The sequence below is a fragment of the Plasmodium gaboni genome, chromosome 4, assembly GCF_001602025.1.
Source record: "Plasmodium gaboni strain SY75 chromosome 4, whole genome shotgun sequence".
Classification (NCBI taxonomy): domain Eukaryota; phylum Apicomplexa; class Aconoidasida; order Haemosporida; family Plasmodiidae; genus Plasmodium; species Plasmodium gaboni.
The window spans coordinates 230,835-257,657 of record NC_031484.1 but is presented as its reverse complement, the minus strand read 5'-3'; the positions used below and the strand labels follow the sequence as shown (position 1 = coordinate 257,657).

General features: G+C 19.3%; 8 protein-coding genes across 8 annotated transcripts; 5 read left to right on the top strand and 3 right to left on the bottom strand.

Moving 5' to 3' along the window:
• Positions 1-1,628: 1,628 nt before the first annotated feature.
• PGSY75_0408500 (flap endonuclease 1) lies at positions 1,629-3,554 on the top strand (the record flags this gene model as incomplete). The annotated part of the gene is made up of 1 exon (XM_018784151.1): positions 1,629-3,554. One exon carries the CDS (start codon positions 1,629-1,631, stop codon positions 3,552-3,554), a length of 1,926 nt encoding a protein of 641 aa, XP_018643313.1.
• Positions 3,555-4,292: 738 nt separating this feature from the next.
• PGSY75_0408400 (hypothetical protein) lies at positions 4,293-5,914 on the top strand (the record flags this gene model as incomplete). Its single annotated transcript, XM_018784150.1, has 3 exons — positions 4,293-5,419; positions 5,506-5,725; positions 5,840-5,914. 3 exons carry the CDS (start codon positions 4,293-4,295, stop codon positions 5,912-5,914), a joined length of 1,422 nt encoding a protein of 473 aa, XP_018643312.1.
• An 877-nt stretch (positions 5,915-6,791) lies between these two features.
• PGSY75_0408300 (putative zinc finger, RAN binding protein) lies at positions 6,792-8,310 on the top strand (the record flags this gene model as incomplete). The annotated part of the gene is made up of 5 exons (XM_018784149.1): positions 6,792-6,813; positions 7,144-7,183; positions 7,370-7,440; positions 7,536-7,808; positions 7,892-8,310. The coding sequence occupies 5 exons, from the start codon at positions 6,792-6,794 to the stop codon at positions 8,308-8,310; spliced, it is 825 nt and encodes a 274-aa protein (XP_018643311.1).
• A 348-nt stretch (positions 8,311-8,658) lies between these two features.
• PGSY75_0408200 (hypothetical protein) lies at positions 8,659-10,353 on the bottom strand (the record flags this gene model as incomplete). The annotated part of the gene is made up of 1 exon (XM_018784148.1): positions 8,659-10,353. One exon carries the CDS (start codon positions 10,351-10,353, stop codon positions 8,659-8,661), a length of 1,695 nt encoding a protein of 564 aa, XP_018643310.1.
• Positions 10,354-10,975: 622 nt separating this feature from the next.
• PGSY75_0408100 (hypothetical protein) lies at positions 10,976-14,212 on the bottom strand (the record flags this gene model as incomplete). Its single annotated transcript, XM_018784147.1, has 1 exon — positions 10,976-14,212. One exon carries the CDS (start codon positions 14,210-14,212, stop codon positions 10,976-10,978), a length of 3,237 nt encoding a protein of 1,078 aa, XP_018643309.1.
• Positions 14,213-16,779: 2,567 nt separating this feature from the next.
• PGSY75_0408000 (hypothetical protein) lies at positions 16,780-17,295 on the top strand (the record flags this gene model as incomplete). The annotated part of the gene is made up of 1 exon (XM_018784146.1): positions 16,780-17,295. One exon carries the CDS (start codon positions 16,780-16,782, stop codon positions 17,293-17,295), a length of 516 nt encoding a protein of 171 aa, XP_018643308.1.
• Positions 17,296-17,980: 685 nt separating this feature from the next.
• PGSY75_0407900 (putative AAA family ATPase) lies at positions 17,981-19,963 on the top strand (the record flags this gene model as incomplete). The annotated part of the gene is made up of 1 exon (XM_018784145.1): positions 17,981-19,963. One exon carries the CDS (start codon positions 17,981-17,983, stop codon positions 19,961-19,963), a length of 1,983 nt encoding a protein of 660 aa, XP_018643307.1.
• A 553-nt stretch (positions 19,964-20,516) lies between these two features.
• On the bottom strand, positions 20,517-26,036 carry PGSY75_0407800 (hypothetical protein; the record flags this gene model as incomplete). Its single annotated transcript, XM_018784144.1, has 1 exon — positions 20,517-26,036. The coding sequence occupies one exon, from the start codon at positions 26,034-26,036 to the stop codon at positions 20,517-20,519; it is 5,520 nt and encodes a 1,839-aa protein (XP_018643306.1).
• Positions 26,037-26,823: the final 787 nt, after the last annotated feature.

Sequence of the window (26,823 nt, the reverse complement as noted above, 5' to 3'; positions counted from 1 at the left end):
AATCCATTTAATTATAAATTTATAACCCTATTATATTTACAACATATTCAAATGTTGCATCTTTTTGATCTTTATAGAGATACATGGAGAGTTGCTTATAAATTATTTTCATATATTTTTTATATCTTGATCATATTATAAAATACACACAATTAAAAAAAAGGAACATTTAAAAAAATATATACACATATATATATATATATATATGTATGTATATATAAGTGTATATCTTATATAATTGAAACTATTTCCTTTGACATTTTTCTTTTTTAAGGGCGTGCTTAAAAATAAAATTAATATTCTTTAATATTTATGACAATTATAAAAATTTGATTCACTTATTTATTTTTATTATTAACATTTGGACAACAACAACAAGGAAAAAGAAGGAAAATAAAAATGATCATTTTATATATTATCCTCACATGCGTATATTTTTTTTTTTTATTATATCAACGTGGATATTGAACATGTGAAATGTTACACATATATGGATAATCTCATAAGTATTTGGAAAAAAAAAAAAAAATTAAATTAAGTTCTATATTGAAATATTTTTATATATATCTTAAAAGATATATATCCCTTTATAAATTATATGAAAAGGTTCTTAATATATTTTTTTTTAAAAAGGACCACAAAAAAAAAAAAAAAAAAAAATTATCTGCACATATATATATATATATATATATATATATATATATTATATGGAAAAATTATAAGGTTATAAATTACCTTTTCTTCTACTTATAAAAGTGTAAATTAAATAAGTATACGTTCTATTCCTTCACATATATAATTAAATATGTAAATATATATGCATATATATTTTTTTTCACATATATACTGTCTAAGTTAATAAAATACAATTTCTTTCGGTGTGCTTGTATGGCTCAAATATATATATTATATATATATATATATATATATTAGGAGAATACATACTAAATTATCTCCTCTCAAATAAAAATATATTACATAAGGATAATAATTATATATTTACATATATTCAATATATTATAATTTTATAAGTTATAATAAAAAAGAAAAGGAAAATATTAATACGTGCAATAAATATATATAATATAATATATTCATATTATATTGTCGAGAAAAAAAAAAAAAAAATTAATACATATATATATTATATATATATATAAATATATATATATTTTTAACATATGAATATAAGAAAAAAAAAAAAAAAAAGAAAAGCCAAAGAGAAAAAGTACAATTGGCCATTTCCCAAAATAAATAGATAAATATATATATACTTAAATAATATATATATATATAATATATATGTGCATCATTTTAATGTATTTTTGAAATGTAATAAGAAGATCATTATAAATATATACATATATATTATATATTTAGTATATATATATATATATATATATATATTTATATGTATATAATTGTACATATTTATATTAGTATTTTCATTTGTTAATACTATTATAATATAAAAATATATACATATTCATATAATATCTTATATTAATATATATATATATATATATATATATATATATATATGTATATATATTTATATATATGTATACATATTAATATATTCACATTATAATATATCAATTTAGTTTTTGTTTATACTTATCTAATAAATGGGAATTAAGGGATTAACGAAATTCATCGCAGATGCGGCTCCGAATGCAATAAAAGAAATAAAGATAGAGAGTTTGATGGGTAGGATTATTGCCATCGATGCCTCTATGTCCTTATATCAATTTATTATAGCTATTAGAGATTCTGAACAATATGGTAATTTAACAAATGAGTCAGGAGAAACTACTTCACATATTTCTGGGTTAATGTCTAGGAGTATACGTTTAATGGAAAATGGACTGAAGCCGATTTATGTTTTTGATGGTGCTCCCCCTGAATTAAAAGGTTCTGAATTAGAAAAGAGAGGAGAGAAAAGACAGAAAGCTGAAGAGTTACTAAAAAAAGCAAAAGAAGAAGGTAATTTAGAAGAGATAAAAAAGCAGAGTGGTAGAACAGTACGTGTTACAAGAAAACAGAATGAAGAAGCAAAGAAATTATTAACATTGATGGGAATTCCTGTTATTGAAGCTCCATGTGAAGCTGAATCTCAATGTGCTTTTTTAACGAAATATAATTTAGCTCATGCAACAGCTACAGAAGATGCTGATGCTTTAGTTTTTGGCACCAAAATATTAATAAGAAATTTAAATGCAAATGCTACATCCAATCAAAATAAAAATAAAAATAATAGTAAGAGAGGTTATATATTAACAGAAATAAATTTAGAACAAGTTTTAAAAGGTTTAAATTTAACTATGGATGAATTCATTGATTTCTGTATTTTATGTGGTTGTGATTATTGTGATACCATAAAAGGTATAGGATCAAAAACTGCTTATAATCTTATAAAAGAATATAATTGTATTGAAAAAATAATAGAAAATATTGATCAAAATAAATATCAAGTACCATCCAATTTTAGATTTCAAGAAGCTAGAAAATCATTTATAAATCCAAACGTCTTACCAAAAGAAGATATTAAAATTGATTGGAACGAACCACAAATTGAAGAATTGAAACATTTCTTAATTAAAGATTATAATTTTAATGAAATCAGAGTAACCAATTATATTAATAGATTATTAAAAGCTAGAAAAGTCACAACACAAAGGAGATTAGATAATTTCTTTACTGCATGTACGAAGAAAAGTACTAAACTAATAGTTGAAGAGACAAAGAAGGAACAAACACTCCCTACACGTAAGGGGAAAAAAAGACCTATCGCAGCTGATAAAAATAAACAAAAGGGTGTTAAGAGAAAAATCGAACAAGGTAATGCAAATGGGGATCATAAAATGAAGGAGGAAAATAAAAGTGTGGATAATCAAAAAGATATGGATGATCAAAAAGATGTGGATGATGAAAAAAATGTGGATAACCAAAAAGATATGAATGACCAAAAAAACATGGATGACCAAAAAAACATGGATGACCAAAAAAACATGGGTGATGAAAAAAAAAGTTTGGATAATTTCTCTTCAAACCTTTTTGACAGTGATAAGGAGTCCGAATCAGGTAATTTTATAAAAAAGGAAAAAGAAAATATAGATAATGAAAAAATAAATGATAAATTACCATCCTTATTTGGTGACTATTCACAAATACGTCACAGCGAAAATAAGGACACTAAAATTGACATTAATAGTAGTAATAATAATAATAATATTAGTAATAACCATTTTAATAATGTATTTAGTAATAGCACATTAAATAGTAGCACTAAATTAAAAAACGACGACACCCTTAAGAGTAATTCACCTCTAAAGGACGATACGTCAAATAGTTATAATAATATTAAAAATAATAACCATACAATTAATATTAACAGTCAAATTAATAATCATAAACAATCTATATCTAATAATAATTTAAATAATATTAATAATTCTACTGAAATAAAAAAAAAAAATACTGTATTTTTATTACCTTTTTGTCCAAAGGATGTTACTAATGTAAAGAAAAAGAAATATATTCAAAGATGCTGAAAAGGAATTGCATATATAGAGAGAACCAAAAGAATATTACACATAACAAAAGCATTATATATATATTATATATTTATATATATAATATCGTTTTGTTTTATTTTTTTATATATTATTTTTTTAATTTTTTTTTTTAAACCGCTTTTATTTTTTTAATTTTTTTATCCATTAGCCAATTTATTACACGAATTTTTTTTTTTTTTTTTTTTTAAATATTATAAATTATAATTTCTATTTTTTTAATAAACGTGTCAGTAAATAAATATCGGATGTATAAAATTTCATAACGATGAAAAAAAAAAAATTAAACTTTATATTTTTTTCTCATTTTTTAAATATATACATATATACACAAATTATAAAATTATAAATATGTGTATGATTTATTTTATATGCTTAGGTTCCCCCTCTAAAAAAAAATAAAAAAAATTGTTATATATTCACCTTGAATAAAATTTAGATGTTTATAAAATGTTTTAATAATATGGATGATATATAATTGTTTTTATGAATCTACAAAAAAAAAGAAAAGAAAAAAAGAAATACATATAAATGAATAAATATAAATATAAATATATATATATATATATATATATATATTAAGATATATTCTTATTTTTAATGGTCACACGGTTTGAATATAAAACATGTGAAAATATATATAATTTATATATTTATATGTATATATAATTTTGATTATTTTATGCTTCCCTTTTGGTATAAGCCTTATAATTTCAAATGAGTATTTTCTTTAATAGAAAAGAACCCTCTTTATTTTTATATTTTTTTTTTAAAAATGTGAGAAATATATATTCTTTTAAACATAAATATCATATAATATTATATAATAACCTTATAAAATGGAGAAATCAGAAAAAGGAACTATTTGATCATGTGTGTCAAAGAAAGTGTTTTACAAGTTTAGAGTGTGAAGAAATAAATAATGAAAATGAAAGAGATGAAGAAGACAAAAAATTTAGTGATGACAATAATATTAGTGATAATGACAAATATAATGAAGATGAAGAAGATGATAAATATATAAAATCCTTTTATGAAATATATGACAATAATAAAGATACTTATGATTGCCCTAAAGAACTAATGAGGTTTATTATAAAAGAACATATGAATGTAAAGATAAAAATAAAATGTTCTAGTCCTCGGAATATGAAAAAATCAGATGTTAAAAATATTATAAATAATATGTTTGAAAAAAGTAATATAAATCAACCGAATAATATAAATATAGAAAATAATATACACAATGATAAAAATGAAATTCATAATAATCCAGATGAAAAAAATTATGATATATATTATTTATCATCAAGTTTTAAAAATTATAATTACCCTGAAAGAAATGTGTTATGGCCAAATCCGTTAGTATATAATCATCGTTTGCAACCTTTTATTTTGAAAAAAGAAAAAGAAGAAAATGTAAATGATACGAATAATAAAAAGGATACAAATAATTTAAATGACAATTTTGAAAGAGACAAAGAAAATGTAGAGAGAAATAAAAAGAGACTAGAAAATTTATGGTCTTATAGTTCAAGTTATGGAGTTGATTGGAATACACTAGATGAATTATATTTAGATTTTAAAACCAAAAAAAATGAACATCAAAATGAATGGGAAAAAAATAAAAGTAAAATTATGCTGTATGCTTCTAAAGTATGTAAAAGGAAATTAATAAATAGTCGAAAAAAATTACTAAAAGAATTAAATATTGATTATTCAAATAATATATATGCTAACTATGATGATAGTGCTATCAAAAATGAAGAAATAAATTTAGATGAAGATAATACTGAGTATAATTTGTTATTACCTCGATCCATTTTTAGAAAATGGACACGCACGTAAGTTATTAAACCATAAAGTGAATATATATATATATATGTGTATTTATATATATTATATATATATATATTTTTTTATTTTTAAGGCTATATTATTATTGGAAAGATAAATATATGCATTACTATCATAATACTCTTTGTGATTACTTGAAAGGTGAAATTGTAGACCTACAACTTTTACGAGAACAAAATGAAAGAAATTTAAATATATCAAATAAAAAAATGATGAACAAGCATACTTATAATTTAAAACCAGTAACTGGATCTAACTTATATATTACAAGATATATAAAAAGGAAAAACAACGTAATTATAAATAAAAAGAAAAATATATGTTTATGGATATTCTTATTTCTTCTCATTGTGAAGAATTCAAGTACAAATATTTATATATGTATATATTTTTTTATTTTTTTATAGAATGAAGAAAATGATGATACATTTGACCTAACGGGAGTCGGCGAAAATATATACAATACGGTTAAAAGAGAATAATGATAAAAAATAATTATGGTGATATATTTTTTTTGAGTATTAAATAAAAAGGATTACGCACATAATATAATATATATATATATATATTATGCTTCTATTATATAAATATAACAGTATCAAGTACTGTACTAGTTTTATTTATTTATTTATTTATTGACTTATTTATTTTTTTTTGTCACATATATAATATATATATATATATATTTATTTATTTTATTTTTCTTAAAATCCTATTAATCCTTAAATTTTAAAATGCATATCAATAAAAATGAAAAAAAAAAAAAAAAAAAAAAAAAAGAGATTACTTTTATTATTTAATAAATTAAAGATTATATAGAAATTATTTCGGGATTTCAAATATATATCTCATCTATTTTTTTTTAAAGTAAAAAATGATGTGTCATTATATATGTATACCATATATATAATTAATATATATATGTAATATTATTTATATATATATTATGTATGTAATTTTTTAAAATGTAGCGGAAATTTTTTTTGACAAAATAATAATTGTATTATTTATCGAACCGTTATTCTTTTAAAAAAATATAGAGATAAAAAAAAATATATATGTATATTATTTAATTTTTTTTTTTTTTTTTTAATGTGGAAATTAAAGAAATTTTTTTGAAGTTTGTAAATATTATATCGTATAATATATATACAATCATTTTGTTATTTATTGATATTCTTGTTTTTTTTTTTAAATTACAATTATAATAAAAATTATATTATATATATATATTTTTTTTTTCTCAATGTATTTGGCTTCCCCTAATTGGATGGATAGCCAGAAGAATTGATGAGGATATTATATTTTATAACATAAAATAAAATAAATAAAATATATATATATATATAATATATATCAATGGATAATCACAAATATATAGGTTATAATTTTATATATTATAGGAGATAATAAATATATATTTATATAATGATTTTACTGCATTTTATTTTTTCCTATTGATTTTATTGTAAAAGTTGATATTGTGAAAAAAAAAAAAAAAAAAAAAAAAATAATAAATAAATAAATATATATATATATATATATATATATATTATAACTGTACGAATAATTTAATGATTATATAATTATTTTGTACATTAATAATCATATGTATTTACAACAATAATATATATATATATATGTATAGGTTAAAAATATAATTATGTATAATACAATATTTTTGCCTTACCATATTTTATTTTTTATGTAGACAAGTCAAAATCAGGGGATTGGATTTGCACAGATGAAAAGTAAAATTTGTATATATATATATATATATATATGTATATCTTTACATTTTAATTATATATAAGGAAAAATAAAAAATATATATATAAATAAATGTACATATGAATATATATACGTATATATGTAAATATATATTAATTTTATATTATTATACCTATTAAAATATTTAATCGTAATTAATTTGGAAGATGTCGAAATGTTAATTTTTCCAAGAGGACACACTGTAATCGATGTAACAGAGTGAGACCCAAGAGTATAGGTGATTAAACATTATATAATATATATATATATATATATTTATATTTATATACATATATATATATTTTTATATACATATGGTCATTTCATTTTTAGGAAAAAGTACCAAAAATATTTTTTTCAAATCAAATGACTGGAAATGTGACGACTGTGGTAATATTAACTGGGCCAAGAGAGAAAAATGTAATATATGTAGTAAAAGTAGATATACAAAAATATTAAATGAACATAAAAATAATAAAGAAATAAGAACGGGGAAAGGTGGAGGGCATTATGATATTCAGCACAATAATGAGAAGCGAGTTCATGATTCAGAAGATGAGGAATATGACGAATTTGGACGAAAAAAAAAAAAAAAAATCAAAACAGGTAATAATATAGATATATATATATATATATATGATAAATACATGTCATGTATTTTGTTTTTATATGTTATTATCATCTTTTAGAGGACCATGAAAAAAAGGAAAAACGTTATTCAGAAGATAGTCATATAAATAATCATAAAGATATATCATATAAACATAATAACAATTATAAAAATAAAAATTCAGATAGATCCAGGTCCAGAAGTTCTTCTTCTGGTACTAGAAGGAAGGAACATATTTCCGATCGTGGGATTGAAATAAAAAAGTATGATAAGTCAAGTAAATATAATGACAAATATGATAGATCTAATAAATATAATGACAAATATGATAAGTCAAGTAAATATAATGACAAATATGATAGATCAAATAAATACGATGACAGATATGATAGGTCAAATAAATACGATGACAAATATGATAGGTCAAATAAATACGATGACAGATATGATAAGTCAAATAAATATCATGATAAACCTAATAAAAATGGAAAGGATTAAGAAAAACTAATTTTTAAATGGGATATATAAAATACACATATCAATATATATATATATATATTAATAAAGTAACAAAAATATAATGAATTAACGTATTACTTGTCAATTAATATAGACAGACACATATATATTATTATTATTAATTTTGTTTGTTGTATATTTTTTTATTATAATGTATATTATATGATAAAATAAAAAAAAAAAAAAAAAGAAAATTTACTAAGACATTATATTTTTAAAAGGTATATATATATATATATATATTTATTTATTTATTTTATATTTTTTTTTTTTTTTTTTTTTTTATGGTTATCCTCCCCCTCCAGAGACATACCCCTAAGTTATCATTCAGTCTTGCATAATTTTTTTGAATTCATTTGAAGTTATATTTAAAATTTTGTTATTTTGTAAAAGGTTGATTTGTTTTTTTAGTATGACTATTAGATCTAATTGTTTTTTGAAAACATAAATTAATTCTTTATTTTCTTTATTTAATTTGTTTACATATTCTTTTTGTAGATTTTTATCAGATGAGAGATTTTTATCCATAGTAGAACTATTTTGCAATAACATTTCTCCTTTATTTTTTAAAACAATTTTATAATTTTCAATTTCGTTGATATATTCATTAATTTGTTCCTCCTTTTTTTTTAATAAAGAATTATTTTCTTCAATATTTTTTTTTAATTTTAAATTTTCCTCTTGCATATTTTGAATTTTTAATTCCTTTTCATTATCTCTATCTAATAACATTTTGTTTTCATTTTCTAAAATATTATATTTATCATTGAGTAAATTATACATTTCATTTGATTCTTTTATTTTCCTTTCTAATATTTCCATTTCTTTAGATAAATATAATTTCTCGTTTAATAATTCTTTGTTTATTTCTTTTATTTTATTATTATCATTTAATAATTCTGTATTTATTTGTTTCATTTCGTTATTCTCATTAATTTGATTATCCAGAGAATATTGTATATATTTTCTATCTTCTTTTATTGATTTTATTTCTTCATTTAAGCCTTTTACAGAATTATTATTCATATGATAATCTTTTATTTTTTTCTTATCATCTTTTAAATTGTTTACATTATCATGATTCTTATTTTCTATATCGTTTAATATGTCTGTATGATTTTGTCCCTCCAATAAATAATTTTTTTTGTTTTCCAAATGAGAAAGGTCCATATTGGTTTTATTCCTCTTATTATCACAAAACAAATTTTCATCAGAATTATATATTTCACTATAATTATATTTCTCAGCATATACATTTTTATCATCAGGTATATTTTTTTTATTTTTCCCACTAACATTTATTTTTCGAACTATTATTTTTTTTTTCTTCTTTTGAATTAATTCTTTATTATCTCCTTCAGTGGGTGTATCCATAACAAGTTCATTTTTTTTCTGTATAATTGAATTTAATATTTCATCATCTGAATCTTGTGTCTTCCCATTTTTATTAATTACATCACAAGATATATCATTGGTTGATTCATTATTATTTAAATTATCGTTTAATATTTTATTTGTTTCATCTTTTTTATTTTTTACTCTTGTTCGTATTACCCTTTTTATAACTTTTCGTACTACAGGCATATTACTATTATTTATATTATCATTATTATTATTATTTATATTATCTATTTTATTATTCTCTATTTTATTAATATTATTACAATCATTATAATTCTGCTCAGATAGTTCTTCATTATTCATATTATTTTTTTGTGTAAATCTTCTTACGATTATACTTCTTTTTCCTTCTTCATTTATATTTACTGATGTTTCTATATTTTCCCTTTTATCATTTGTCTCCTCAGGTTTCTTCAGAATTTTTTTTTTTCTCATTATCTTATCTCCTTCATTAAATACAGATTCATTCATTGTAACTCTTTCTAATTTATTATCTTCACTTTTTTTTTTAATTGTACTTATACTGTTAAGCTTCTTCACACTATTTGTCTCATTTTTCTTTTCTACATTTTTACTTTCGTATTTTATAAAAGTATTACTCTTCAATTTATTATTCGACATATTCATGAAATGGGTAAATTTTTTTTAATAAATTCCTTTACAAAGGGGATATTATAATAAAAAATATGAGCATACACATAATATATATTTAATTATATAAATATATTATATATCTGTGTATTTATTTATAAATAAATAAAAATATATATATATATATATATATATATATAATTATACTTTTAAATTTCCAAGGAATACAAAAAAAAAAATATTTTAAATATAAACAAATATATAAACTACGGTATAATTATATAATGAAACTAGTTTAAAATTAAAAATGTAAAAAAGATAAACAAATTGAAATAAATACAAACATAAAAAATTAAAACAAAATAGGTTTCATAACAAATGGACAAAATTTTAAAATGACATAAAAAAAAAAAGAAAATAATAAATAAATATATAATTATAATATATTAACAAAAAAAATAAATAATAAAATAAAATAAATCAATAATAAATATACTATAGACACATAAACACATTCTTATAATACACGAATAATATTTTTATTTTGTAGAAATATTTAGAAGTAACATTTTCCACATTAATATACAAAAAAAAAGTGTCTACATGAAATATATATATATATATATATAATTATACATAATATCTAAATATTTCATTCGTCGTCCTCACTATTATCAGACGAATAAGAATAATACATTTTTAATATATTTCTTTTTTTTCTCAAAAGGACTAATTTTTTATTTTTCAACATATTTTCTTCATGTGTTATACTATTATGAAAATTACTCACATCTTCCTCTAACATATTATAATCTACTTCTTTATTCATACCATATATTATCTTATATCTTTCAATTATATTCTCTAACATTTTGTTCTCTTCTATTTTTAATTCTTTTAGTATAATATGTAATTCATTTATATAATTACTATTAGGTATTTCATCATTCATAATATCATCATCTTCCTCCTTATTTATTATATCATCATTTTTTTTTATTTCATAGCTTGAACTAGTTAATCCATTGTTATCACTTTGATTCATATTTTTCTCGTTATTTTCCATATACCCCTTTAAATCCTTATTATTATCATTTTGGCTAGTTTCATCTTTATTTTTATCATTTTGGCTAGTTTCATCTTTATTTTTACCATTTTCGCTAGTTTCATCTTTTTTTTTATCATTTTGACTAGTTTGATCTTTAATTTTGTCATTTTGACTAGTTTGCTCTTTATTTTTATCATTTTCGCTAGATTCCTCTTCGCTATTATCAATTTGGCTAGTTTCTTCTGCATAATTATCCATTTGTTTAGTTTCTTCATCACTATTATCCGTTTGGTTATTTCCCTCTTCATTATAAGATTTTTCCTCATCTTTGATCTCTTTGATGATTTCGTTCATGTTCAAATTTAAAATGTCATCATTATAATTATCTGATTCATCTGAAAAAAGAAAAATATCGTCTATCAGTTCTTCTTCTTTTTCCTTATTTGTATCATGTACATTATTTTGAACAGTTTCATTATTTATATTTTCTTGATTTATTTGGTGTTTTCCATTCTTTTCATCTTGTTCATTCTTTTGTTCTTGTCCCGTTTGATTATATTTTAAGTTTTGTGATAATTTTACAGAATTTATTTCACTTTTTAATAATTTATTTTCCAAAGCATATAACTTTTTCTTGAGCTTTTCTTTTTTATCTTTTAACAAAATATGTTTTGTCTTTAATTCATTCATATCCTGTTTGAAATTTTCTAACATTTTTAAATTATTATTTTCTGTTAATAGCAATTCATCAAATTCGTTAATTGTATTTTTGACTTCGTTTAGCATTTTACTTTTAAGTAATATTTTTTTTTTATTTTTTAGGTTTTCTTTTTTTATATTTATATTATCTACTTCGCAATTGAGTTGGTTTATATCTATCACAAGTTTTTTTTTTTTATCTTTAATGTCATTAATATTTTTTTCCATATCAAATAATTCTTTTTTCAAAAAAAATATTTTCTTTAAATATTTCGCATTTTGTACATTATAACTGTTATTTATATTATTATTATTATTATTATTGTTGTTGTTGTTGTTGATATGTAATTTATCATTTTCTGTTATGTTAATAATATCTTTGTTATTATTATTGCTTATGTCTTGATTATTCTCATTATTATGATATACTTGTTGCACATCATCTATCCTAGGGTAGTGCATAAGATCTGCTTTATTATTACATACAAATATCAAATTATTTTTCATCTTGTTTAAAAAAACTTGAGTTGAAATTTTATTTTCATTACAATTTTGATAAATTGTTTTCAAATTGTTTAATTGTTTATCTATGTTTTCCTTAATGTATATGATTTCTTGTTTTTCTTTATTTAATATATCAAATGAGTTTTGTAATAATTGAAAGGATGTATTTATATCGGATTGTTTATCTATAAGTTGATTTAATTGTTTGGTTTGTTCTATTTGTAATTTATTTTTTTCATTTTGTGCTTGTTTTTTTTCATTTTTTTTTTGTTCAATTTGTTGTTCTAATTCTTTAATATGTTTATCAATAGAAATAATTTCTTCATCAATTTGTTGTATTTGTGTTTCATATTTCATATTTGTATCTTTTATATTATCATTAATATTTCTCATTTGTTCTTGTAATTCTTCCTTTTGTTTTATGAATTTTTCTTCTTCTTGTACAATATTTTTCTCTCTATTAAAAACTTCATCTTGATCATTTTGTATATGTTTTTTTTTATCTTGAAAAAAGTCCATTTTGTATTTTTTTTCATATTTTCTATTTTCATATATGTTACGCATAATTATTTTCAAAAGACAAATTACATAATGTGTTAACATATTATTATTTTGATGAATAATTTTTTTTTTTTCAAACAAGTGATTTATATGTTCTTCGAGTTGTTCTAGTAAAAGATTATATTTAAATATTTTATTTTGTATTATATCAGCAATATCTAATTTTTCATCAATTATACATATTTTTTCTTCATCTTTATATCTTTTCCTATCCTTCCTGATGCTATTTACATAACATATTAATTTATATATCATTTCATCACAATTATATTCTGTTTTAAAATTAGATAGCCTTATATAAATATAGGAATGATATATAAAAAAGGAAAGAATTATTAATATTTTTTTACTTAATTTATTTTCGTATAATTCTTCTAACATGTCATTTTTTAATTTTAGACTGTCTCCATTATGAAAAAGTATTTTTTGAAAATTTTTTAAAAAATAGTGTAATTTATCTAATTCATCATCAACAGGTGTATTACAATAATAATCAATATTAAGATAATTTTTTATATTATATTCATTTATTAAAGGACTTTTTTCTATTTTCGACCTGACTTGTTCAGGTTGCATGGATGATAAAAGTTCATGGCTAGTTAACAAATTGTTATTATGTTGATTGTATAAAATATTTGTATCATGTAAAATAGAATTATTACTATTATTATTATTGTCATTATTAATGGAACTTATTGGTTTTATTAATTCATTAAATTCATCATAATTACTAATATTTGTATCAGTTACATATTTATGATCATTATGAACAGAATTATTTTTATAAAATATGGAGTTTTCATTTTCAATCGAACTTTCCTTATTAACATTATTATTACATATATATATATTTGAATTATTTACACATGATAATGTAATATTATTATTATTTTTTATATTATTATTCATATGATTTAAATAGTTTTCATTTTTTTTCTCATTATTATTTATATTGATTACGTCTAATTCGTTTAATTCATATCTTTTATTATTATCATTATCTGTAACATTTGTTTTATTTATTATTTTGCTTTTCCTTTCCGATGATTTTATGGACATACCTTTAAACATTGACATTTTTTTTTTTTATTATTTCTTTAAATAAGTTATTATGATCAAAATAGTTGTCCCCACAAAAACCAAAAATAAAATAAAAATAAAATGAATAAATAAATAAATGAATAAAATAAATAATGTAATATATAAAAATAATAAGAAGAGAAAAAATTTAAATCATAAAACAAATGGTAAAATTTAATTATATATTTTAATTTGAACAATAAAATATAAATATTACATATATATTATTTATTTATATATGTTTTTTTTTTTTTTTTTTTTTTTTTTTTTATTATTTATGATTATAATTTTAAATAAAACCTACAATTTAATATTTCATATTTTAAACTTTGAAAAATTATAATATTTTCTACAATTTGGTGAATATTTTAATAATAATATAACATTTTTTTCATATATTAAATATATATATATATATATATATAAATGGTGATGAATATAAAATTATTCAAAAAATATGTATTTTTATTATGTATGTCATACATATAATATATTGTATTATTTTATTTTAATATGCGCAATATTTAAATATATTCTTCATATATTTCATAAAAAAATATATAAATATATTTATATATATATATTAATAATATTATTATAAATATAAAAAAAAATACTTTTAAAATTATTTTTTTAAATTTAAATAACAAAAAAATACATGAATATACATATATATTATTATTATTATTATTTATATATAATAATAAATTATTAAGCTGACGTATTATTTTTTTTAATTTAAATAACAAAAAAATACATGAATATACATATATATTATTATTATTATTATTATTATTTATATATATATAATAAATTATTAATCTGACGTATTATTTTTTATATCTTCCTTTTTTAACCATATTTTCTATATTTTATGAAAAATAAAAAAGACCCCAATTAATCATATTACCATATTATTATATATTATATAAATATATTTATATTAAATATTTTATTTTTCTTAATTGTGGTTATACATAATGTGAATATTTCTTAATTATATTACTTATAAAATAATATTTTTGCAATGTTGGCATTAGAAAAAAGAAAAATAAGGAATATTTATTTTATTATAATATAAATATATATATATAATATTTTCTATAGTGTCCATATATATGTTTTAGTTAAATAAAATTATAGAATATTTTCTCTTTTTTCTTTTTTTTTATATCCTTTTGTTTCAGTTTATTGATAAAAATGTTACTCAGAATATAAAATAAATAATATATGAATATCTATAATTGTAATATTTTATATATATATATATACAAAAAAATAAAATGATATAATATATACCATAACCGTTAGAATCTTCATAACTTGCATTATATAAATTTATATACTTTTACGATTATCTTAATGAAATCATTTGAACATCTGCATTACAAGTTTTTTTAAAATACATATATTACATATATAATAGTATTGTTATTATTTTGTATTGTATATTTATAAGAAAAAAAAAAAAAAAAAATAATAATAAAAGGAGAAACATATAAATAATGTTTCATAGAAAAATATAGAAAATCATTTTGAATTTTTTTTTTTTTTTTTTTTCCTTTTCATACATTTTCCTTGCACACATTCATAATTAATATTTAAGAATGTATTCGAAAGAATAGGCATGCAAACCTATCTTATTTTTTTCTTATATTTTATTTTTATGTTTTTTATAATTTATATATTAAACCATAAATATTATGGGAAAAAAAAAAAAAAAAGGAAAATATAATATTAAAAAATATTATTTATTTTATATTATATAAATTGATTACAAATGTTATATATAATTATATATATATATATATATATAAAGTGTATATCTTATTATATTTATACACATATTTTTATATTCTTTTTATTATAGAAAAATTGTACTATGTTGATGCCTTAATGCACATCCAAAGAAAAAAAATTCTCATTTTTTTTTTTTTCTTTCGTTTTTAGATTTAAAAAAAAAAAAAAAAAATCTAATAATATATATTTTATATGTACATATATATAGTTATTAATATATAAGGAAATTGTATAAGAACAAAAAAAAAAAAAAAGAAAAAAAAGAGCCATGCATAATTCTTTTTTAAGAAAAAGCCTTATATAATATATACACAATATGTTGTATATGTAATATCTTATATGTGTATATATATATATATATTTGAAGAACAAAAATAAACAGGGAAAAAAAAAAAATAATAAAAACTATATAGTAACCAAATAGATGAATTTATTTTTATATACAATTATTTTATTTATTTTTTATAATTTATAATGTAATTAAAATATTAAGAATTAATTTTATAAAATAATGGTTTAATTTTTTTGTTATCCTTATATAATTAAATATAATATATATATATATATATAAATTATTCTATAATTAGCTATTTGAAATGGCTGTGGATAGTGTTTAGATTTTTTTTTTTTTTATTTTTTGGTTTTTAATGTTTTGCATATTGTGATATATATTTTTAAAACCATACACAATATAGAGTATAATATCTACACCAAGGAAAGGTAAGGAAAAAAGAAAGAAAAAAAAAAATTAATATTTATAAATAATGAAGGAATATGAAAATTTTGACATGATTAAAAAGAAATTCAGTCCTTTACTTTTTATATTCCGAAGAGATGAAGAAAATGAAATAAAAAAATATTCGAAAAAATGTACCTTGGTAAATCTTGTAAAAAAAAATAATCCAGCTCCCCCGAAAGAAACAACAGAGATAACTAGAAGTAGACCAAATGTTTTTTTGACTAATACATTTCATAATAATATAGAAAGACCCTTTAATACATTCAACAGATTTCATCATAATGATATAAAAGAAAGAGGGAAATATTTTACTACCAAGGATATGATAAAAAATAGAGAATTAGCTTATGGTAAAAATCTTGCTTTAAACAATGTTGTTATAAATTCTAAATATTTTCCAACAATTATAAATAATAATATAATAAAATATTCAAAAGAAGATAAAGACCTCTTAAGAAAATTAGATAAAGAATATGTAATTGTAAGTAAAGTATACACATATATTAGGGAAGATAGAAGTTTATATATTTATATCTTTTAGATTTTTTTTTTTTTTTTTTTTATTTTTGGTTAAAATATTAGTCCTTGACGGTTTTGTAATTATATATATATATATAATATATATATATATATATATATATATATATATATATTTTAATTATTTTAAGTTATATTTTGTTTTTTTAATTATATATTGTTTTAATTTATATTAATTAATTTCTTATTTATTTGTAAATTTTTTTTTTTTTTTTTTAATTACTTTTTAAACCGTTTTATATTTTAATATTTTAAAAAATAAGAAGAAAAAAGTGGTATAAAAATAAAAGGATGATTTGAAATACATATCTATATATAATAAATGATTTAAAAAAAAAAAATAATCTTTTCATTGCCCTCTTACATTTTTTTTTTAGCATAATATATACATATATATATATATATATATATATGTATGATTTTAATATATACAATCATATTACCCTTATGTATTTTATTTATTTATTATTTTATTTTTTTTGTAGTAGTATCAAACCATTTACTATATTAATTATTCATATATTTAATATTTCCTTTTTTTTAAAAAAAATATATAATTGTGTTTATTTCATAATGGAAAAAGAAAAAAATTAAGTGTATGAAATATATATATCAACCTGTATATAAATAAGTATAATATATATATATATATATTTTTTTTTTATATATTATATATAATTGTTTGTTTTATGATGAACAGTATAAGCAGCATTGAGGCAAATGAAATTATATACAATAATTTATTAGAAGAAGAAAAAGACTGTTTCCAGGATATTTTAATTAATGATATATGGAATATTTATGATTATCAAGAAAAACAAAAAAAGAATGAGTTATATAAAAACAATGGAAATAATAAAAATTTTGTAAATGGAAGTAAGCAAAATGAATTTTCTTTTTTTGAAAGAAGTAATATATATTCACCTGAAGATAATCATAATTTAGAGAGAAAAAAAAAAGAACAGGTGGATTTAAATGATTTAATATTTTGTGATGTGAATAATAATATATTTGAGAATAATGAGGATGATGAAATATATAATAAGGTTATGGATTTATTGAATGAAAGTGAAACAAGTGATGTGTATGAAAAAATAGAAGAAAATAAAAACTTACCTAGTGGTATCAAACTTGTAGATATAAAAAACTTTATGAATTTTGATCCATTATTTATTAAAGTATATCATGAAGAATATAAAAATGAAAAACAAAATAACATAAAAGAAAAACCTCATATATCTAATAGTGAAAAGATTGAAAGTGCATTTAAAATAAAATATACAGAACATGTAGAGAAAGGTTCTAAATTAAAAAAAAAATATCAAATAGATTCAGACTTAAGTAGAGCTAGTAAAACAGATTCTTATATACAAGATAGTGATGATGGAATTTATAATGCAAAAGAATTGAAAATGAAAAAAAAAAAAAAAAATTATAATTTGTCTGATGATGAAAATGAAGATAATAATAATAATAATAATAATAATCATCATCATAATAGTAATACAAATATTTCATCAAAAAAACAAGACGCCTTTTCAAATGCCTTTGACATTTTAGTGAAGAGAAAAAATGAGAAAAATGAAGAAGCAATTAAAGCATTTAATTATATTAATGACAAAAAAAGAAATCGTGATTCTATTAAACATAATAATCATATTGGTGATAATAAATATGATAAGAAAAAAAATTATAAGAAAAGTAATGATGATACAAACGGGGGAGGATATGATGAAATACCTGAAAAATATTGGTCCTTAATAGAACAAGGTATAGAAGTAAATGTAATACGTTATGCTCTAAGTATGAAAATGGATTCTAATGAACAAGTAAAAGAATCAGATATTATAGGGTTATATGATATTAAAAAAATAATAAAAGATAAAATTGTAAATGTTATATTAAGACCAGATTTATTTACTGGATTAAATAGAGCAGCTAAAGGAATATTATTATTTGGACCCCCAGGAACTGGAAAAACAATGGTAGCAAAGTGGGTAGCATCATCTTGTAATTGTTCATTTTATAATGTAAATACATCATCATTATTTAGTAAATATATTGGAGAAACTGAAAAAATCGTTACAGCATTATTTAAATGTGCAGAGGTAGATAATCCATCCATTTTATTTTTTGATGAAATTGATTCATTATTAGGAACACGAAAAAAAGATGAAGATGATACAACCATTAGAATTAAAAATCAATTATTACAAATGATTGATGGAATAAATACGAAAAAAGATATTATTATTGTAATTATAGGAGCAACTAATAGACCTGATATGATAGATGATGCAGCTTTAAGACGTTTTAATAAAAGGGTATATATACCTTTACCAGATTTTAATGCAAGAAAAGAACAAATAAGATATATTATATCGAAGCATACACATTCAGGATTTCAATTAACTGAAGAAGAATTAGATGCTATCTCAGTTAAATTAGAAAACTGGAATGGTAGTGATATATATCATCTATGTTCTAAATGCTATGAATATGTTTATGATGATGCAGTAGAACAATATAATGGAATACAAAATATACCCAATGCTTCTATATTTAGAGCTATCAAATATAATGATTTTATTAAAGCCATGACACAAGTAAATACGTCTTATAAAAATGTTTTTGATTATGATGAGTGGAGCAAAATGCACAGCTCTTTATAAATTATTCCTAACCAGAAAAATTAATACAACATTAAATAAATAAATATATATATATATATATATATGAGCAACTTTATATTGAACATATAAATAAAATTAAACACATTCTAATTTTATATGATAAGGATCAATCTATACAATTTGTTTTATTTTTTTGTTTTATAATACATATATATATGTGCATATATATATATATATATATATAATTTAAAGTAAGAATTAATAAAATATTTGTTTAAAAAAAAATTCAAAACAATGTAACAAAAAATAAAATAAAACAACTAACAAACAATATGAAAGAAAAAAAAATCATAAATATAAAAAAAATACAAGATAAAACATACATAATATATATATATATTATTTGTTACTATGAAAAAACAAAATAAGTATGGATTATTCATTTAAACATAAAATAATATTTGTTATAAAAAAAAAAAAAAAAAACAAGATAATCCCCCTCATCCATGGGTTGCATTAAAATTTGGAATGTATATAAAATATCAATTATATATATATATATATATATATATTTATATATATTTATATTTTTTCATTTTGAACTTTTTTTTTTGGGTAAACAACTCATCCTTGTTTTTTTCCTTGAGTTGCTACGACTTGATTTTTTACTTTCATAATTATTTTTTTCTTGAAAGGTTAATTTATCTTTAACATTAGATAAATTACTAGAGATTTTTTTTTTAATAAAAGCTATTTTATTATCATCATCTTGTTCATTTTCATCATCATCGTTTTCTTTCAAATTTACCATTTCCATAGCAGAATTACTCATGTTTCTAGAAATTTTAGATTTGGAATGATTTACTTTTTTATCATTTTTACTATTTAATCTACTATTTGATGATAGATAATTATTATTTTGTTGAAATGCATTATGCTTTTCCTCTTGATTGTATTCATCTTCTGCATTATCTTCATCTGTATATATATCTACACCTTCTTCTGGAAATAATTCTGAACTATTTAAATTTTCATATAATATTGAATTTTTATGCATATATTCATTATTTTCATTAGCATAATCTACACTATTATATTTTTTGGGTACATAATTATATTTGTGTACTTTTTTTTTCCTTGCATATATTAAACCTAGATCTGATTTAAATTTATGGTATGATTTTTTCGATGAGCTGATTGATCTGTTGATATTATAATTATTATTATTATAATTATTATTATTATTGTTAATATTATTATTACTTGGTATTTTCGTTTTGGTTTGATAATAATAAGTATCATCAGCATTTACATACATTTCATTTGTACTTTTTCTTCTATATGAATCATTATTATATTTATTTATTCTCAAACTTTTCTTCTCATTATTTTGTTCTAATTCTTTAAAGGAATTATCATCAGAATCTTTATCTTGATTTATGGTATCTTGATATTTGACAAATTTTCCTTCATATTTATTTTTATTTTTTTTCATACTGTTTCCATATAACAATGGATTACCATAATTATTAAGATTATTATTAATATAATTATTATTATTATTATTATTATTATTATTATTATTGTTGTCAGTTCCTAAATATGTTGAAGTAATTTTTTTACCTTTTTGATATTCATACTTTTTATTATTATCAGTATCGCTTAATGTATCAGATGTATCATATTTATTATTATCATTTGTTTTATGATTTACACCTGTCAAGCTTTTTTTATTTTTTGGTAGAGCATACAATTTTTTCTGCTTATTATCTGCTGGGTCAGTATTATATAACATTTCACTTGTATCTTTTTCATTATCATAATAAACATTTATAAAGTGTGCAAATATTTCTTCCTTCTTTATTCCTAATATTTCGTTATATATAAGATTATCTATTTCTCCCTCATTAATATGTTCTAGATCGATTTGTAGCTGACTAAAGTTTTCATACTTAAAATTATTAATGTTTTCATAAATTTTTAAAGCCTTTATTCTTTGATCAATAATATTATAAAAATTAAAACAACTGAATGCTATATTTTCTTTATAAGCTTTTAATATTATAACATCCATATCAGAATATAATTGGTTTTTATATTTTTTTTTAATTTTTATATTTCCAATAGCAAATTTTTCAAAGGTTAAAATAAATTCTATCTTTAAATCATTAATTAATGTTAAAAACATATTTGGTTTCATGGGTAATTTTTTTTCAATTTTTTTTCTTATATGAAGTAAGAAATTATCTATAAGAACATTATATAACATTTTACATTCAAAATTTTCTATTTTTTTTTGTAATTGTTTAGGTGTATAAAAAATATTATTATTAGTTGTATATAATAACATACTAATATATTTATATATATAAGTACCATTATTTTTATACATATTATCTATTGCTTTCCCTTGGATATATAATTCTTTTTTTATTCTGCTTAATTCTTTCATATATTCTTTATTTATAATATATTCATTATTATTTGTATATAATGATGGTAACATGAAAATATTTTTTCTTGTTAATAATTTTAGCATACATTGAACCTTTTTCTGGGTTACATCATCATTTATCATGTTTATGAGTGAATCTAAATATTGTCTAGCTAAGGAATCATATGAATAATTATCATAACCATAATGATAATTATTACCACCAATACTATTATTATTATTATTATTGTTAATATTGTTAATATTATTATTAACATGTTGGTTATAAAACATACAGTCATTTAAAGGATTATTCATATTCTCATTAGCATTTACATTTATATTTACATTTATATTACCATTCATATCCTCCTCTTTAAACAAACATTCATTTTGTAAGTTCATTTGGCATAATTCTTCTTTATTTACATCTCTTAATACAAATATAAAATATGGTAAAGAAAAATTATTTTCATCAAAATTGTCTTTACTCGAATCTTCGCTATCTGTATTAGATGAATCCTCTTCACTTACATCTGATGACAAATTGGTATTTGTTTTATTATCATTTATATCTAATGGTTCTTCAACAGTTTCGATGTCTTCCTCATTCTTATCACTATCAAGATTATCATTACTTTTGTGATGATCTTTGCTCCTTTGATGATCTTTGCTCTTTTGATGATCTTTACTCTTTTGATGATCTTTGCTCTTTTGATGATCTTTACTCTTTTGATTTTCTTTATTTTCTTTATTTTCTTTATTTTCTTTATTTTCTTTATTTTCTTTATTTTTCTGATTATCTTTACTTTTATTATTCTCTTTTGGAGAAAGCGCCTTTTTGATATTCTTCAAATCAAATTGGTCACCTTCCTGTTTACCACTTTCTAATTGCTCATATTTCTTTCTTCTTTTTCTCAGATTTTCTCTAATATTTTTTATTATATCATAATAAGAAGCCAACACATAAAACATATCTAAACAATTTTCTTTACTTATATGTAAAATTACTATATTAGAAAAGTAGAAGGAAAGTGTTATGAATTTATTTATATTATTTTGTAATTCTTTTTTTTCATTACAATATTTAGCTTGTAGAGTAGTAATCTTTTCATAATCTAAATAAAGATAATTAATTTTATTTTGATTCTTTGTAATATATGCATATATACAATTTTCTTCTGTACTGATTTCATTTGTAAATTTATTTATTTCATTATCATTTATAATATAATTTGAAAAGGTAGAAGATCCACAATTTTTGCCTATATTACTAATAACTACAGTATTTTTATATTTTAATTTTTTAAAAATCTTTTTAAATTCTTTATTAATTTTTAAATTATATGTGTTACATAAAACATCATTATTTGTATATTCTTTATCATACAAATTGTTTTTTGTATCCTTTTGTTTTTCTATTTTTATATCATTCTTCTGATCTTTATTGTTTGTATTTAAATTATCTTTTACAGAATAAACAAATAATTTTGGTTTAGGTGTATATATATCAGTAGTATATTTATATATATCTAATAGTTCATCATTATACAAATTACAAATTTTTGAATTCCTCTTATATAAAATTGATAAGTTACTATTCCTATTTTTATCATTAACATTATCACAACTTTTATCATTTATATTTCTTGGAAAATAAGATGGATATTTATGTTGATTTAATTTGTAGTCATATAAAATTTTATCATATAATTCTGTTTCTCTTTTATAATTTGTATATCTTGGAATATTATTATATTCATTCTCATTATTTTCATGAATACTATTTTGATTAAGGGTCCCTACTCGGCACCTAGTATTACCATCCTTACTATTAAATCTATTAACATCACCATTAATGTTATTACTATTATTATTATTATTATTATTATGATATGAATTTCTGATAATATCCTTTTTGTAGTTATTATCTCCCATATGATTGTCGCCATACATTAAATTCATACGATTATAAAAAATATCCTTTCTATCATTTGCTATATTACTATTATTCGAGTTGCGTTGATCAAACATATGTTCATAATTTTGTTCATACTGATGTAATAGATAATCATATATATCATTTTCATATATTTTATTATCATATATTGAATAACTGTCTTTCTCTTTTTTACACATTTCTTTATATGGATCATAATGATTTTTAACAGAATAATATACAACCTTTTTATTTTTATTATAATCATATACCTCAAATAAATTATTATCTTTATCACCTTCATTATTTTCCACTGCATGTAAATCATCATCATCATTATTCATAGTAGCATTAATATTATCATTTATTTTCTTATTTTTATTTTTATTTTTATTTTCATCTTCATAGTGACTATTTCTTATATCTTGCATTGGAATATTATTTGTTGTCATATCTGAGGGAATCATATTCTTGGAATGGCTCCTATTACGAACTCTATCAATATTGTTCTTACTATTAATATTATTCATGTTGATATGTTCGTTACCTTGATAATTATCATCATCTTTATCAACCATATTATTTTCGTTACCATCATTTTTTTGTTTATCACCTATGTCAAGTTTATTTGGTTTTAGTGTATTTCTCTTATCACTAGAATACCTTGAAGTCATATAAGCTTTATCCTGAGCATAATTATCCTCCTCAAAATGCTCATCATTTTCTTTCATTTTATTATATACTACACTCTTTCCATCACTTAAAAAAGGAACTGATGGGGAACCATCCATATATTCCCCTTTAAATCCTTTCATAACTACATTATTTTCATCATATACATTTTGATGATTATATAAATCTTGAACGAATTTATTTGATAGCACATTATTAATATCACACTGTTCTACAATCTTTTCAAAAGGCAAAATGTTAGTTAAGTTTTTTTTATTGTTATAGTCATTACTAATGCTGTTGGTGTCTTTTATTTTTTTTATTTTAAATTTATTTGTATTAAACAAATTTTCCAACGGATCTACATAACCATAACTTACTTCATCGTTAGGCAAATTATTTACAGGATACAAATTTTTATCTACGTTCATCTGAGATAAATGTCTATCATTATTTATCATATTGTTGTTCATATTATATTCCACCATGTTGTTGTTCATATTATATTCCACCATGTTGTTGTTCATATTATATTCCATCATGTTGTTGTTCATATTGTATTCCATCATGTTGTTGTTCATGTTATATGGCATCATGTTATTGTTCATGTTATATGGAATCGTATTATTATTCAAGTTATATGGAATCATATTATTATTCATGTTATATGGAATCATATTATTATAGTCGAACATATTATTTCCGTAAGAAATTTTTTTCTCTTCTATGGTATGTATTCCATCAGTAGGCCTAAACACACTACTACCAATAACATTAACATTATCATTCATATTTACATTATTTTCAACATTATTATTTTCATATATAGAAGAAATGTTTTCATTATTAGGTATATATTCTCTTTTTCTTTCATCAAAATACATTCCATTTTCATATAGTTGGTTATTATTTACGCCGGTGCTCATATAACTTAATTTTTTTATACTTTCAACATCTCTTATATTGTTTATAGATTCCATTGGTTTGTTTTTTAAAATACTACCTTTGCTATTAATATCTGGAGGGGGGAAATCGACTGATTTTAGTTCTGGTCTTATGAATGACATTTTGATGTTTTTTAAAAAGGGGTGTTTTTCTAAAATTTAAATGAGCACATATATAAATATATATGTAAATATGTACCTTAAAGGTGTGATAAATATAACATATATGTATTTTATATATTTAATATATATATATATATATTATATACACATTCATGTAATATTTTAAAAGTAGACAAAATTCAAATATGACAATCTCTTTATGGGGGGGAACAAAGAAAAAACAAAAATATATATATATATATATATATATTAATATTAATACAATGTAAATATATAAATATAAAATATTATGGTAGTGTAATAAAAATAGTTATTGACTTTAAATAAAAAAAAAATTGGACAAAGAAAAATATAGCTGTGCACATATTATTTAAATGTAAACATGTTATATATTTATAAGATAAAATATATAATTTTTTTTTTTTTTTCTTTTTTTTTTTTATTTAAAAAAAGTCTCCTTTAAAAAAAAAATACTGAAATAATAAAATAAATATAAATATAAAAATATATATATATATATATATATATATATATATATATTATATTATATTATAATTTTTTTTTTTTTTTTTTTTTTTTTTTTATTTAAAAAAAGTCTCCTTTAAAAAAAAAATACTGAAATAATAAAATAAATATAAAAATATATATATATATATATATATATATATATATTATATTATATTATAATTTTTTTTTTTTTTTATATATATTATTTATTTTATTTTATTTTTATATATTTATATTTGAAAAAAAATTATAATATATTTCAAACTACACTCACACACGA